The sequence below is a fragment of the Capricornis sumatraensis genome, chromosome 8 (assembly GCF_032405125.1).
Source record: "Capricornis sumatraensis isolate serow.1 chromosome 8, serow.2, whole genome shotgun sequence".
Taxonomy (NCBI): domain Eukaryota; kingdom Metazoa; phylum Chordata; class Mammalia; order Artiodactyla; family Bovidae; genus Capricornis; species Capricornis sumatraensis.
The window spans coordinates 5752106-5767333 of NC_091076.1; the positions used below are offsets into that span (position 1 = coordinate 5752106).

The following is a 15228-nucleotide window of genomic DNA, read 5'->3' on the forward strand; positions in this document are numbered from 1 at the left end:
CTCGAGTCTACAGCCAGGCTGCACCACACCGGCCCCATCTTCATCCCTAGAGGGACCCGAGGGTCCGAGGGGCGGGGCTCGCCCAGGCCCCGCCCAGGCCCCGCCCCCGTGCCCCTGCAGTCTTCGGCCCCGCGCTCCTCGTGCTCCTGGCCACCAGGCTCCTGCCTGCAGCCTCTAGCCCCGCCCTCCCACGCGTGACCTCGGCCCCGCCCCCGTGAGCCCCGCCCCGCCCCCTGTCCCCCGCCTCTTGCTTCTCTGTCACTTCCTGATTCCCGCTTCCTGCTTCCCAGAGACTGGGATCCGGAGCCACCCTAGGACGAGGACGGTGCTGCAGCCTCTGGGCGTCCCTGGTGAGCACGATGGATTGGGGCTGGGGGCGCGGGCGTAGGGGTTGGGCGGGACTTCGGGGGCAGATCGCGCGGAGCTGCGATGGGGGTCGCAAGTCCAAGGAGCACTCCCCCTCCGCGGTGCCCCACCGTCAGTCCCAACTCCCCTTGGCTGCTCAGTCTCCCCCCCAGGAGCCAGAATCCTTGAAGTTAGACTTCTGCTTCACCTTGGACCCCGTTCCGAGCTGAGCTCCGAGGCTCGGTGGCTGGGAGCGGCGCCCTGCCCTCCCCCAGTCCTGCCAGACCCCCTGGACCGGCCTGGGGCTCCCTGCACATTCCTGCAGGCACTGCACATTCCGTGGGACCCAGCACTGTGGCTTAACGCAGCGCCCCAGCGGAGATCATTCCTGCCTCCTCTGTCCTCCGCATCACCCTGCTACCAAATCCTGGGGGGAAAGGGCCCTGCTGGCGACTGAGACCCACCAAGAAGCTAGGCTTGCACTGGCTGGGCACCTCCCACCTCCCCCACACATACCAGAGCCTGGGAGAGGCCCCCCAAACCCCTCAGGTCTCAGCAGTGGCTTTGCTGGAGGTCAATGCATTTCCACCTTCAGATCCCCATTGAAGAGAAGCAGCCAGACCTGCACTGTGACCCTATTTTGTTTGTAACTGGGGAAACAGAGCCGGGCAGGTTATAAGGACCAAATCGCCGGCTGCATCCTCCCCACCACCCCTCGTGCAGCCCTGGGAGGGTTAGGGTTTGTCGGGACCGGCAAAGACTGACTTATGCTTCTCCACCCTGCAGTCATGTTTCGCAAAGTGGTCCGGCAGAGCAAATTCCGACATGTGTTTGGGCAGCCTGTCAAGAATGACCAGTGCTATGAGGACATCCGAGTGTCCCGTGTCACCTGGGACAGCACCTTCTGCGCCGTCAACCCCAAGTTCCTGGCAGTGATTGTGGAGGCCAGCGGGGGCGGTGCCTTCCTGGTGCTCCCCCTAAGCAAGGTGGGCCCTGTCGCAGCTGGGGAGAGACTGGAGGCAGCTTGGTCACATCTGCCAGGTCTCCGCTCACTTCACAGCCCATAAAGTGCCCATCCCCACGCTGCTGGGCAGGTGTTAGAATCCAGATTTACTGCCCAGGAGGTGCTAACACACATGGAGAAGGTGGTTTTTTTTTTTTTTTTATTGCCAAGGAATCAGGGTCAGAGGCAACTTTTCCTGCTCACCCGGTGACACCTGTGAGGAGGAGGTGGGTCAGGAGCAGGCAGAGCGAGAGTCACACCTGGGCACCTGTGTGCCAGGCGGGACCACATCACCATCATTCCCCATCCACGGAGGGGAGGACTCAGCTCTGGGAGGGACGGAGCCTGAGTTTCCTGGGGCCCCCTTGACTGGCCCCCCTCATGCCTGCAGACCGGTCGCATTGACAAGGCCTACCCAACAGTGTGTGGACACACAGGACCTGTCCTGGACATCGACTGGTGCCCCCACAATGACGAAGTCATTGCCAGCGGCTCAGAGGATTGCACGGTCATGGTGAGGCGTGGGACGGTGGCGGGCCGGGAGTCTCGAGTATGATTCAAGCTTCCTGGCAGTGGGGCCGACCATGGGCTTCTGATGACCTCCCCGCTTCCCCCACCCCACCCCCGCGCCCCGACAGGTGTGGCAGATCCCGGAGAACGGGCTGGTCTCCCCGCTGACAGAGCCGGTGGTGGTGCTTGAGGGGCACACCAAGAGAGTGGGCATCGTCACCTGGCACCCAACTGCCCGCAACGTGCTGCTTAGCGCAGGTCTGCCCCGTGGCCCCTGGCCCCGCCCCCTGGCCCCTGGCCCCGCCCCTCACCACACCCTCTCCCAGCCCCCTCACACGTGAAAGCTGAGGCCTACGGAGGTCGAAACGCGGGTTCTGGTCCCCAAAGGGTGGTCAGAGCTGACAGCGCCCCCTCCCGGCAGGCTGCGACAACATGGTGCTCATCTGGAACGTGGGCACGGCGGAGGAGCTGTACCGCCTGGACAGCCTGCACCCCGACCTCATCTACAACGTCAGCTGGAACCGCAATGGCAGCCTCTTCTGCACCGCGTGCAAGGACAAGAGCGTGCGCGTCATCGACCCCCGCCGGGGGACCCTGGTGGCGGTATGCGGCCCCAGAGGGTGAGGACAACCGCGGACTGGCCAAGGGGCTCTCTGGGGGCACCGCACAGACCAATCCCTCCGTCTCCTCCGCAGGAGCGGGAGAAGGCTCACGAGGGAGCCCGGCCCATGAGGGCCATCTTCCTGGCCGATGGCAAGGTGTTCACCACGGGCTTCAGCCGCATGAGCGAGCGGCAGCTGGCGCTCTGGGATCCTGTGAGTGGCTGTGGCCGTCCTGAGGGGCGGACGCAGGACAGGCTCCACCCTGGGCAAGCAGGGTGGAAGTCACCCAGAGAGGCTTGCCCCTCCCAGGTTGTCAGCCTGGCCCCTGAGGCACCCAGGACCCCAGCCCTGCCGGCCTCTTCCCTCCCTGTCCCTGCCCTCTGGCCTCCCCCACCTGCCTACACATCTGCCCACAGCAGCATTCTTGGCCCCGGAAAGGCCCCTGCCTCCTTTGCTTGTCTGTTTCCACTCTGGCTGTCCTTGGAGCCCCAGTGCAGAGGCCTCCTCCTCCAGAAAGCCTCCCAGCCCTTCCTCTGAAGTGCTCTGTCCCCCAGCCTTATCCTGTAAGTGACCTCCAGGGGCCCCTCAGGGAAGGGGCTAGTGCTACCCTGCAGCCTGGCTCCCAAAGTGTGGGGACTTTCTCAGCACCTGGTTGGTGGCCTCGGAGTCATCTGAAGGCCTGGAATAGGCAGGGAACAATGGGACCGTGGAGTGGAGGGGAGCCAGTGAGGCCCAATGGGGCGCAACGTGTGGCTAGAGGGTGAGAGTGTTAGGGGCAGTGCCGGCTGGCATGTGAGGCTGGTCGGGGCCAGTCTTGAAGCAGGGCTGGAATGATGAGGGGAGGAAGCAGGTTCTGACCTGGCCCAATTATCCCTCAACCCACATGCCAGGAAAACTTCGGGGAGCCCATGGCCCTGCAGGAGTTGGACTCTAGCAATGGAGCTCTGTTGCCCTTCTACGACCCTGATACCAACGTGGTCTACGTCTGTGGCAAGGTGGGGCTGGGCAGGGCGGGGGTGGGATAGTAGAGAAGACAGAGGTGGGCCCTCGTGCTGACCCCTGCCCCTCCCACCCTCTAGGGCGACTCCAGCATCCGGTACTTTGAGATCACAGACGAGCCCCCCTACATCCACTTCCTGAATACATTCACCAGCAAAGAGCCCCAGAGGGGCATGGGGAGCATGCCCAAGAGGGGCTTGGAGGTCAGCAAGTGTGAGATTGCCCGGTAAGAAGGGCCGCTGAGGAGGCTGGCTGTAGGGGGGTGGGGTGGGGGTGGGAGCTGGACCCTACACACCCAGGGTGAAAGGTCAGATCACAAGAGGCTGCTCAGAAACAGTTACTGGCCCACTGAGGCTCTGGAGTCGGGGTCAGCCCATGGGAGGGCTCAGGGGAAGGACTGGATACGGAGGGCAGAGGGAGCTGGGAGAGCTGGTCGAGGGGCAGGTTCCACCCATGAGTCCTCCCTCCACCCCCTTCCCCAGGTTTTACAAACTGCACGAGCGCAAGTGTGAGCCCATTGTCATGACTGTGCCAAGAAAGGTGAGGCCGCCTTGTTCCCTGCCCACCTGCTCCCTTCTCTAGCAGACAGACCACACAGGGGTGACCGAGGTGAGGCCTGTGAGTGGGACATGGCAAAGTGCGAGTATAATCAGTGGGCTGCATGGACGCCAGCATGCCCTGCTGGGGCAAGCAGCAATGAGACACAGGGTGAGCTGAGGCCTTGCTCTGGATGGACGCGGGGCAGCCTTTGGAGGTCTGCCCTGTAGGAGGCGTGGCAAGACCCACCTCCCGGCTGGGGTAGGATCTCCATGAGGGGTGGGTAATAAACCAGGCGAAGGCACGGAGGTGGGAGCGGTGAGAGCCAGGGAGTCTGGCTGCAGTGGAGGCTCCCAGGAGGCGAGGATTCAGCCATATGTGGCTTGGCCTCGGGGCCCCAGCTGAGAGCCTTGAACAAGCTCCGTTTCTCTACAGCCAGCATTAACTGAGTGCCATGTATGTAGCGTGCCAAGCCCGTCCAGGGAGCAGGGCCTGCCCCAGTTCACAATCCACAGGGCTCCCGGAGTCCCACAAAGCACATAGCTGGCCCCTGCTTGGGGAGGTGGGAGGAGTCGTCAGAGGGAGCTGTTGGTGGCGTCCAGAAAGGAAGTGAAAGGACAGATTGGAGCTTTAGAAAGGTCACTAGGGGTCAGGCCATTGGACGACCGGTTGACAGGCTGCCAGCCTGGAGGTCAGAAGAGTGGCGAGGAGGTGGCTGCTCAGGGTCCAGATGAGAGGACCCTGCAGGTGGGCCCCCAGCTGACCCGGGCCTCCCTCCGCCGTCCCCCGGGGCAGTCGGACCTCTTCCAGGATGATCTGTATCCCGACACGGCCGGGCCTGAGGCGGCCCTGGAGGCAGAGGAGTGGGTGAGCGGGCGGGATGCCAGCCCCATCCTCATCTCCCTGCGGGAGGCCTACGTGCCCAGCAAACAGCGGGATCTGAAGGTCAGCCGGCGCAATGTGTTATCGGACAGCCGGCCCGCCGCGGCCCCTGGTGCCCCCCGCCCGGGACCCTCCATGCCTGCAGCTTCCACCAACATCGCCGCGCTCAGTGGCAGCCTCGCTGGAGCTGGGGTATGTGCCTCACAGCTCAGAGTGGTGTTGCCCAGGTCTGCTGTGTCCGGCCGAACAGTTCACTGCCCTCTCCTCACCCCAGGCCCCTGCCCGATGGTAGATTTGGGGAGGGCTGTGGCTCCGCAACGCTAGGCCCTTTGCTGGTGTCTCTGCAGGAGGCCGGGAAGCTGGAGGAGGTGATGCAGGAGCTGCAGGCGCTGAGCGCGCTGGTCCAGGAGCAGGGCGAGCGCATTGGCCGCCTGGAGGAGCAGCTCAGCCGCATGGAGAATGGAGATGCCTAGGTCCCCGGCCCGCGGACGCTGCTCCCTGTCACCTCCTTCCCCCCACCCCTTTCTCACTCAGCCTCTGTCACACCGACTGCAGGCTGGCTACCCCCCTGCCCCCTGCTGAGGGTTTCTGGGGCAGGTTCGGGGGAGGTGGGGGGTGGGGGGAGCCCTCCCTCGGTCCCAGGCTGGAGCCACCGCTAGGCTTTGGGCTTTGGTCTTTGTTACTGTTGGATTTTTGTACCAAGGAGCACTTATATTGTGAGGGACCACCTCCCCTGCCCCGCCGCCAGCCAAGCAGGAGGGTTGAGCTCTATATTTTCATTCCAAATAAAATGCTCTTTCTAAAAAGCCAGGCTGGCCCTTCTGCTGCAAGGGTAGGGCTGGGAAAGGAAGTCTGGGCACCTGGGGACACGGGACACCCCCAAGGCTCACAGATGTGAGAGAGGGGGCCCTGAGCATGCCCCCCAGTCTTCCCTGACTTCTGTCAGGTAGGAGATCAGAGGCAGAAGCCCTGTGGATGTCTCCAGGGCCTGCCCTGCTTTGAGCCGGGTGCCCAGTTCCTTCTCTCGGAGGCCAGGCCACAGGCCCCATGGCTGGCTGGGGAAGAGGCCGCTGAGGATCTGCTGTGGATCAGGGTGGTCCTGAGAGACCCTAGGGGCCCACCAGGGTCCCGTGGTGGGAGGGCAGGGCAGGGTGTTCTGGGCAGGAAGCGGAAGTGCGGATGAACAGCAGCTGCCGTTGAGAGCGAGAGCTCTCATTTCGCACTCGACCCAGCCAGAGCTGGAGGTGGGAACCCAGCGCTGAGAGGCGACGAACCGATGGTGAGCATGGAGCCGACTGGGTCCTGGGGGCAGGGGCTGCAGGAGGCCAGGGCTGGAATGTTTGGGCCCCCTGGGAGCTAGGGAAGGACCCCCCACAGGCCTGGGGACACTGAGCAGTCAGGTAGGGTTGGTCGTGGGCAGAGGTGGGAGACCCGGGTGGGACAAACACCGGGCAGAGATTGGGCCTTTCTCTCACCTCACCTTAGACCTGGGTCTCCCTGGGATTCAGGGGGTGGCCCTCAGCGCCCCACTCTGTGTCCCCGGCCCCTCCCCAAGACCCCCCAGAGGGACCCAGGTGGGACAAACACAGGGCAGAGATTGGGCCTTTCTCTTACCTCACCTTAGACCTGGGCCTCCCTGGGATTCAGGGGGTGGCCCTTAGCGCCCCACTCTGTGTCCCCGGCCCCTCCCCAAGACCCCCCTCCCCCCCCAGAGAGACTCTCACCTGCTCTGCTCCGGAGCCTGGAACACGCGCACCGTCTCGACTAGCTTGCGTCCCTGGAGCCAGGCAGGCAGCCCGGGTAGGGAAAGGCCTGCCAGCACCTCGGCACCCCTCCCCCCTCACACCCCCCACCTGCCTTGTTCCGACCGCAGGCTTCCTCCGGCAGCTGCACTCGCCTCCCCAGCCCCTGGCCCTGAAAGCCTGAGGCCCCCTGGGACGCAGTGGAACGGAAACGCTGCAGCTGGGGCGGTCCCACAGCTGGGAGGAAGAGGGGGTCTCAGTGACCCCTGTCCTGGGACTTGGCCAAATGGAAGGAAAGAGTCGCCTCGGTTGGGTGCCTCCCTCCTGAGCCTCAGGAAGAGCCAGCCTTACCTTCTTTCCCTTCCATCCCCCCGCCTCCTGGGGCTGGGGGCAGAGTCTTAACACACTCAGCCAATATTTCTTGAGCCCCTACTCTGGGCTAGGAGTTGTTTAGGTGCTTAAGCCAAAAAGATCCTTATCTTCCTGGTGGGAAGATAAAACGATAAGCATGGCACACAAGCAGAGCCATCCCTGTGTTGGGGAGGGGTGGGTGAACAGGGCTGGCCGCAGGGGTGAATGTCAAGGCAGGCATCCACCCAGGTGAGGCCTCACTGAGGGCGCCCCGAGCCAGGGCGAGCAGGGAGCCGGGGAGCACTTGGGGACGGAGCATTCCAGACAGAAGGCGCAGCCAGGGTACAGGCCCCAGGCAGGAGCAGGCTTCTGTGGTGCAGTGGGCGGGGGGGGGGGCGGGCATGGGTGGCCGGCTATCACAGACCCAGGACAGGCCTTCGTGACTGAGTAACCACTTGGGCTTTTCTCCTGGACTGTCCCAAACTTGGCCAAGAGACAACCAACCCAAGCAGTGAGCCTCTGCCTGTCTCCCCACAGGATCTGCCCTGTGCCCTAGGGCTCTGGACACTGCTGGCCCTGCCCGGGGCCCTGGGCTCGGACAACAGGGGCAAGGGCTCCAACTCCTCGGTCACTGTTGTCCTGCTGCTCCTGCTGCTCCTGCTGCTGGTTGCTGGCCTGGCGCTGGCCTGGCGCCGCCTTAGCCGGGACTCAGGGGGCTACTACCACCCGGCCCGCCTGGGAGCTGCGCTCTGGGGCCGCACTCGTCGCCTGCTCTGGGCCAGCCCACCGGGCCGATGGCTCCGGGCAGAGCTGGGCTCACCAGATGAGGACCCGGAGCGGCAGGAGGACGAGCCGGACGTGGAAGACGACTACGATCTGCTCAGTGGCCAAGAGGAGCGCAGATCCCAGGAAGAGGAGCGGCGGGGAGAGGGGCCCAGCCCACCGCAGGCCCCCGAGCTAGCTGGGGCAGTGCGCGACGATGACACGGAGGGCGGCCTGGGCCTCAGCTGCCAGGGGCCGGCAGGCTCAGGGGGCAGTGCTGAGGCCCTGTTGAGTGACCTGCATGCCTTCGCTGGGAGCGCGGCCTGGGACGACAGCTCCCGGGCAGCCAGCGGCCAGGGCCTTCATGTCACCGCGCTGTAGGCACAGGCCCTGTGGCCACACCCCAGCCACCGTCCCTCTGCTTCCGAGCTGCCGCAGCTGGACACAGCTGCCCTGGACTCAGGTCACCCCCGCTTGGAGAGCCTTGGACTGTCACACTCGCCCCAGTCCCCCCCAGTAGTTCTGTCCCCAAGTCTGTGTATCTCCGGCCCCTCCAGCAAGGCCATCCGTCCCCAGGTGCTCTGGGGAATCAACGGAAATAAAATCCGTCCAACTCCATGGATCTGTGGTCCTGTCATAATCCTTCCCATCCCTGAGCTGGGATTCGTCCACCCATGGCACCACCTCTGCCCTGGAAGCCAAGGAAGAGCCGGGTTGGTGCCATGATTCGATCCTTTTAATTCTCCAAGGGCACGGCTCAACTGCAGGAGGCCAGGTGGGCGCCCCCTCCACCAGCAGCCATAGCCTACAGCCCTTGGTGGTCATGATTCTGGGGTATGGCCTGACTCACACCAGTCACTCCTGCACTCCTAGGCACGGCCCCGGCTCTCTGGAACCGGCCCCGGCTCTCTGGAACTGGCCCAGGGTCCCGCCGCCCACATCCCCACCCGTTCTCCTAGCGCCCAGGGCGCCCACGGCCCCTCTTGGACTTTTTGGTCCCTGAGGGGGGTCGGATGGGGAGGGGGGCAGTGCTCGAGGGTGGTGGCGGTGGCGGCGGTGGCAGCAGAGGAGGTAGCGGGGCCTCCACGAGCTCCTGTGGGCCGGGGCTGGGCCGGAACCCCTCGAAGGGCGAGAACTTCAGGGGGCTGCAGGGGAAATCAAAGCCAAATCAGCGTCTTCTTGGCCTGGGGCCAGGAGGGGCGACTCTCCCCACTCCCCGTCCAACGTCTAGGGTTCAGGCTGTGTGGTCACGTGCCCACCCACAGGAGTCCCACAGGAGATGAAGAAGCGGAGGCTGAGGCTGGTCACAAGACGGCCAAGGCAGCCCCGGGGTTGGCAGCAGGGCCACAGCTGGAGCCGGCCGCACCCCCACAGTACCTGACAGGGGTCCGGGGGCTGCTGTTGAGGCGCCTGGGCGAGCGCAGCTTGGGCTGGAAGGAGAAGGCCTCCTTGATGCTGTCCAGGACGGAGGGCGCCACGTACGTGAAGCCCTGGGGGCAGAGGCCGGGCCGGGCGACAGTCGGGGTCAGTGGCTCCTCGGCCCCACCCCCAGCCCCAGCTCCCACCCCTCAGTCCCCCGACCTCACCAGGAAGGCCTGGTTGGCACTCTCACTGAGCGTTGTGTCATCTGGACTGTCCACTGGTGTCTGCCTCGTGAAGTGGGAGTCAAACTGGCTCACGTCCTCCTCCGATTGCTGTGGGCGCCCGGGAGGGAGGGTCAGAGGCATCCAGGAAGGGGGCCCCACCCGCCCCCACCTGCCCCTTGGCCAGCAGGGCCTCCACTCACCAGGGAAGGCCGGATAGGGGGGTCCACATGGCGGGCCAGGAGGTCATCCCAATTAACGTGCCGGAAGAAGGGGTGCCTCTGTGAGTAGAGTGCCCAGCAACATGCCAACATTTCAAACCCTGGCTCCCTTAGAAACACCCTCTGCCCTGAGGCCCCACCCACTGCATCCAGGCACCCTGGGAGCTCAGCCTGCCCCCTCACGATGGTTTCACCTGCACATCAGCAGCATCCCCGGGGCCCCCTCCAATCCGCTGGTTAGGATTCCGCTTCAAGAACTGCAGGACAAGGGCAGAGGGTCAGGGTCTCAGGCAGAGTTACAGACCGAGTGTTCAGAAAGGGGGTGGGGAAAAGTGACATGGGGGTTGGGGATTGTGGTGGGGGCTCTGGAGTGTGGTCTCCCCCTGCTGACACCCTCAAGATTTCCAAGGTTTGGTCCAAAGGCACCCCCTTCTCCACGAATCCTTTGCAAAGGTGTCTGGTTGCTGGCATTGCCCCAAGGACAAATTCATGGGGGTACAACTTGCAATCTGGATAGGGCGCCTGCCCTCCCAATCTCGATCCCCAAAGATCACCTTTTTGAGGAGAGCAGCGCGTCTCACTGATTAGGACTCGGGCATGGCAACCCACTCCAGTGTTCTTGCCTGGAGAATCCCGCGGACAGAGGAGCCTGGCAGGCTACAGTCCATGGGGTCGCAAAGAGTCGGACATGACCAAAGCGACTTAGCACGCAGGCGCAGAGACCTGCCCAGGATCGGCAGCTGGTCTGCATCACAGCTGACGTCTCAGACCCCACAGCAAGTGCTCACTTTCCAAACGTACAGTGATGTGTGTGTCAGCAGGGTGGGGGGGGTCCAGCAACCCTGACCCAGGGGGATTCAGGCACACATGCAGGGCCTGGGAGAGAAGACAGGGCAGGACCGAGTGCAAGAGGGAACCCACCTTTTTGACGAGATCCCGGGCATCCGGGGTGAGGTAGGGGGGCAGCTCCAGCTTCCCTCTGATGATCTTGTCCATGGTTTTCTTCCGGTTCTCTGCAGTGAAGGGCGGCTGGAGAAGGCAGAGGGTGAGAGGTGCCTTGCAGGCCGCCCACGGGCCGCCCCTGCCCCGGGGGGGTCCTCCCCTCCCGCCCCGACGCCCGCCCTCCCGAGGAGGCGGGACTTGCCGATCCAGTGAGCATGTCGTACATCAGGGCCCCCAAGCTCCACCAGTCCACCGCCCGGTTGTGGCCACTGCGTACCAGAATCTCAGGCGCCCTGGGGGCCAGGTGGAACCGCCAGTCAGACCAAGCCCTGTCTGACGGTGCCGCCCACCCCTGGGCCCAGCCGGCTGCCACTTACATGTACTCGATGGTGCCACAGAAGGTGTGGGTCACAGCGCCCTCGTGGATCGACTCCTTGCAGAGGCCAAAGTCGGTCAGTTTGATGTGGCCTGAGGGAGAATGTTAGAGGGTCAGGGCCCAGCCCCCTGCCCTCCACGGGGCTTAGCCCTCCCCATGCCGGCGCACCCTGGCTGTTGAGCATGATGTTTTCAGGTTTGAGGTCCCGGTAGATGATGCCTTGGGAGTGGAGATGGCCCAGGGCCAGTGTGATCTCTGACAGGTAGAAACTGCAGGGACAGGACAAAGTGGAGGCCAGGGCGGGGCTGGAGCCAGGCCTAGGCCCTGGACCCGCTCAGGAGGGAGGCAAGAGGTAACACCCACCAGGCCGTGTCTTCTAGGAAGATGCCTTCTCGCTCCAGGTGCGTGAAAAGCTCACCACCTGTGACACAAACACGTTAGCAGCTGCGTGCTGGGACCAAGCTCCTCTGCTCGCCGAGTCTCGGTTTGTTCTCGGGGAGAGTGGGGCTCGGAATTCCCGCCCTACCTGCCTCCCAGAGCTGCCGTGGGGATTCAATTCAATTCAGCAAACATCTACCGACGCCTACTCGGTGCCTGGCCCTGTGTGGGGTGAAGCTGGGGACAGAGATGAAGAGACCCAGCCATGGCCCTCAGGACGCTCAGTCTAATGGGGAGACGGACGCACACGGACGCTCGGATACGCCAGCCTGAGGCTACAGCTCCAAGAGCCTAACCCCAAAACCCTCACAGAGGGGACAGGCGGACACAATCCACCCCCACATGAGCGGACAGAGAAAGTCCATGGCAGTGGTGAGACTTAAGGGCATGAAGAGATGGCATGCAGGGAATGAAGCCCCCGGGGTTCGTGGGTACAGCTGGGGTCAGCGAGAAGAACAGGCCCCGATCACTTCCCGGCCCGAGGAGGCCATCCAGGCAGGTACGGGGAGGCATGGAGCTGTGAGCAGGAGGGCGGGGACAATCCCGTGCTCTGAGATGCCAACCCTGGGAGACCCTGGGAGTTCGTGGAGGAGACACTAGGAAGGGAGTGAGCTGGAGCCTTCGAGGCCAATGAAGAAAGCGCTGGGACTCCTCCCCTCCCCCAGAGAGCAGAGAGGATGGAGGGCACCATAGAGAATAAGCCACCTGGACTAGGGTCTAACTGGATGCAGGAAACGCAGGAGAGAGGACCAGGATGTGACCAAGTCGCAGTGGAAACAGACAGAACAACCCTCTGGACGTCTCTACCAACTCCCACCATTCCCATCCACCCCAACACAGGGGAGGAACACAAGAGGCGCTGGACAGACGTTTGCTGAATGAATGAATGTATGCATGCATGAATGGACGGATGGAGGGATGGGTGAGGTGGGGGCCCCCCGCCATTCTGCTCCCCACATCTCTCCCGGCTCCCCTGCCACAGCTCCCTGCGCTGGTTCCCTGGCCTTGCCCACCCCCCCGGCTGCGTCCCCGTTCGTACCGCTGAGGCACTCAAGGATGAGGTAAAGTTTGCCGCCAGTCTGGAAGGCATAGGCCAGTTCCACAATGAAAGGGTGCTTCACCGACTCCAGAATGTTCCGCTCAGCCCGCGTGTGTGCCGTGTCCTTGGCATTGCGCACAATTTTGGCCTGCAGAGGCAGGGATGGGTTAGAAGGTGGGTGCCCAGGACTCCCTCAGCCCCCCTGCAGTCATGACCCTCCCTGGCCGGCCTCTAGCACCCCGCTACATTTCTCCACAGTCTACCGCTATCAGCAACCAGCCTTTCCAGGGACTGGTTTATCCTAGTAGCATGGCTATCTGATGCGAAGAGCCAACTCATTGGAAAAGACCTTGATGCTCAAAAGAGTTTGAGCAGACTCTGGGAGACAGTGGAAGACAGAGAAGCCCAGTGTGCTGCAGTCCATGGGGTCACAGAGTCAGACATGACTTCGGTTCAGTTCAGTTGCTCAGTCGTGTCCTACTCTTTGCAACCCCATGCACACCAGGCTTTCCAGTCCATCACCAACTCCTGAAGCTTGCTCAAACTCATTTACATCAAGTCTCTGATGCCATCCAACCATCTCATCCTCTGTCGTCCCCTTCTCCTCCTGCCTTCGATCTTTCCCAGCATCAGGGTCTTTTCCAGTGAGTCAGTTCTTCACAGAAGCAGAACCCATACAGACACGACTTAGCGACTGAACAACAACATGGTGTTTCTCAACCTCCACTCTCATGATGTTTGGGGCAGACGGTTCTTTGTGGTGGGGGGCTATCTTTGCACTGCAGGATCTTTAGCAGAATCCCTGGCCTCAACCCACTGGGTACCAGTAGCATCCCCCCTCTAGTCATGACTCAAAAATGTACACAGACACTGCTGAATGATCCCTGGGAGGCAATAGGGTCCACAGCTGAGAGGTGCAGCAAAACAAGATAATCGAAATTGACGATAAACAAGCAAATGTTCAAGACAGTGACCATCTCCTCTCGCACATTCACTCCTGTCCCCGAAAAGCCCGGCACAGTGCACTGGCAATGGCAGTCACTCAGTGATGAGCTGTTGCCAAAATGAATGACTCACCTTCCTCAGGACTTTCATGGCATATATTTTGCCCAGATTGCTGCCCTGTACCTTTCGCACCTGGAACACCTGTAGGGCAGGGGAGACAGGATCAACCTCCCTCTCCATACCTATCTTCAAAAAGCTCCACCCTGAAGCTCTGGTACTGGGACCAAGAAGCCTAGGCCCACCCAGGGGTGGGGCAGTAAAGATTTCAAGTCTAATTCTGAGAGGATTTGCTTTTCCTTCCTTCCCTCTGAGTTCAGTCAGAGGCTCCGCTGGTTTACAAATCTAATTTTATTTTATTTTTTAAATTTTTTGGCAGCTCCACAGGTGGGATCTTAGTTCCCCAGCTAGGGACTGAACCTGCACTCCTGGACTGGAAATGCAGAGTCTTAACCACTGGACCACCAGGGTAGTCCCTACAAGTCTAATTAGTTCTGAAACACTTTGATGCAGCAAAACTTAGGCTATGAGGCCAGTCAGGAAGGAGGAGAGCCAGTACCTTGCCATAGTTCCCCTTGCCCAGCACACGCAGCAGCTCAAAGCAGTGGGGACCGATGCGCTCGGGGCCCGGGTTCACACTGCTCTCAGTCAGCTCCACCTCCTCATAGTGTCCCACAGGTCTGCAGGCACAGGAGGTTAACGGGGGCAATGCGCTCCTGCGCTCCGCAGGTCCCCTTCCCCAGCCCATTCCCTCCTCCCTCCCCCAACACGACCCTCACTCACTCCAGGCCAGCCGCCCTCAACTCCGCGAGGGGACACGCGTCCTGCGAGAAACCGAGGGGTAAGAGCCAAGGGAGGTGCCAGGCTCCCTCTCCCCAAAGCTGGACTGCTTAGCCCAGAAGAGAGGGTCAGGAATGGGAGCTGGTAGGCGATGGACCAGGACTGGGGAGGAGAGGCGAGGGCAGGATAGGGAGAAGCAGGGGAAGGGCTGGGAGCGTGCAGGATAGATCGGGGTGTGGGGAGGGTCAGATCTTAACAGTGGCTGGGATCTGAGACAAACCAGCGTCTGCGGGACCCGAGTCCTCACTGCTAGGAGGTGCCCGGGCGATCCCACCGCCTGGACGACGGGATCGAGCCGGGATCAAGCGGCGCCCGGGCGGACCACTCACCGCGGGGCTGAGCTCTGGCTCGCCCTCGCCTTCGCTGCCTTCCTCTGTCTCCAGGTCCAAGTCAAACACCGCAGCCATGGCTGCGCCGGCCCAGCGGGCCCACCGGCGAGTACACAGCTGCGCTCTGACTGACAGTCCGGGAGCCCGGGGCCTTACGTCATCACTCCGCGACAGCTTCGCGCACCTATGAGACAAGAGACTGCCCCGCCCTCGAGTCCGCGGCGGGAGTAAGGCATCTCGGGAATGGTAGTTCCAGAGTGCTGAGGTGCCGAATCCAGCCGGACCCAGGCTTCGGCCGGCCGCTCAGTCTTCCCAACACAGCTCCCCGGGGGCGGCACCGGACCAGAGCCTCCTGGAAGGCGACTGTTTTGGTTCTGGGGCGAGTTTGAGCATGGATGGGACATAGTCGGAAGTGCATGCAGGTTTGAACGTAAACACAATTCCCAGCCCCGTTGGAGCCCTGCGCTGCCGGGTTGTCTGGGTGGCGGCGAGAGGCAGGTACCGTATCTCTGCTCGACGCTGAAAGGGAGCCGGCGGCTGCAGCACGGCTTCCCTAATGTGCCTCTCGGCTGGAAGACTTGAAAGTCAGAGCATTTACTGCTCCGTATTCAACTCACTGCTGGGCTTTGTTGCCAGTGAAAGTGTTAGTCGCTCAGTTCTGTCCAGCTCTTTGCAAGCCAACGGGACTGTAGCCCACCAGGGCCCTCTGTGCATGGGATTCTCCA

At 62.6% G+C, this 15228-nt stretch overlaps 3 protein-coding genes across 4 annotated transcripts; 2 read left to right on the top strand and 1 right to left on the bottom strand.

Moving 5' to 3' along the window:
• Positions 1–296: 296 nt before the first annotated feature.
• CORO1B (coronin 1B) lies at positions 297–5710 on the top strand. 2 transcript variants are annotated; one of them, XM_068975863.1, is made up of 12 exons: positions 297–350; positions 1132–1331; positions 1740–1862; positions 1987–2116; positions 2280–2461; positions 2554–2673; positions 2877–3023; positions 3351–3455; positions 3540–3685; positions 3942–3999; positions 4792–5070; positions 5226–5710. In XM_068975863.1, the coding sequence occupies exons 2-12, from the start codon at positions 1134–1136 to the stop codon at positions 5349–5351; spliced, it is 1614 nt and encodes a 537-aa protein (XP_068831964.1). In that variant the 5' UTR covers positions 297–350; positions 1132–1133; the 3' UTR covers positions 5352–5710. The 2 variants fall into 2 exon arrangements, with proteins under 2 accessions (XP_068831964.1, XP_068831965.1); XM_068975864.1 differs by lacking the exon at positions 2877–3023 and having other exon boundaries at positions 5226–5658.
• A 181-nt stretch (positions 5711–5891) lies between these two features.
• Positions 5892–8282, top strand: PTPRCAP (protein tyrosine phosphatase receptor type C associated protein). The gene is made up of 2 exons (XM_068975865.1): positions 5892–6157; positions 7509–8282. The coding sequence occupies exons 1-2, from the start codon at positions 6155–6157 to the stop codon at positions 8112–8114; spliced, it is 609 nt and encodes a 202-aa protein (XP_068831966.1). The 5' UTR covers positions 5892–6154; the 3' UTR covers positions 8115–8282.
• A 196-nt stretch (positions 8283–8478) lies between these two features.
• On the bottom strand, positions 8479–14624 carry RPS6KB2 (ribosomal protein S6 kinase B2). The gene is made up of 15 exons (XM_068976824.1): positions 14504–14624; positions 14118–14158; positions 13894–14014; positions 13410–13478; positions 12333–12480; positions 11219–11276; positions 11024–11124; positions 10857–10947; positions 10682–10772; positions 10459–10566; positions 9732–9794; positions 9520–9597; positions 9320–9427; positions 9111–9223; positions 8479–8878 (listed from the first exon to the last, which is right to left on the bottom strand). Exons 1-15 carry the CDS (start codon positions 14579–14581, stop codon positions 8689–8691), a joined length of 1458 nt encoding a protein of 485 aa, XP_068832925.1. The 5' UTR covers positions 14582–14624; the 3' UTR covers positions 8479–8688.
• Positions 14625–15228: the final 604 nt, after the last annotated feature.

Coding starts and splice junctions, on each gene's coding strand:
- CORO1B (XM_068975863.1), top strand. CDS start 1,134: ATGTTTCGCAAAGTGGTCCGGCAGAGCAAATTCCGACATGTGTTTGGG. Junction 2,117..2,279: donor CAACGTGCTGCTTAGCGCAG/GTCTGCCCCGTG, acceptor CCCTCCCGGCAG/GCTGCGACAACATGGTGCTC. Junction 2,674..2,876: donor AGCTGGCGCTCTGGGATCCT/GTGAGTGGCTGT, acceptor ATCTGCCCACAG/CAGCATTCTTGGCCCCGGAA.
- RPS6KB2 (XM_068976824.1), bottom strand. CDS start 14,581: ATGGCTGCGGTGTTTGACTTGGACCTGGAGACAGAGGAAGGCAGCGAA. Junction 14,159..14,503: donor AGCCAGAGCTCAGCCCCGCG/GTGAGTGGTCCG, acceptor GGTTTCTCGCAG/GACGCGTGTCCCCTCGCGGA. Junction 10,948..11,023: donor CATCATGCTCAACAGCCAGG/GTGCGCCGGCAT, acceptor ATTCTCCCTCAG/GCCACATCAAACTGACCGAC.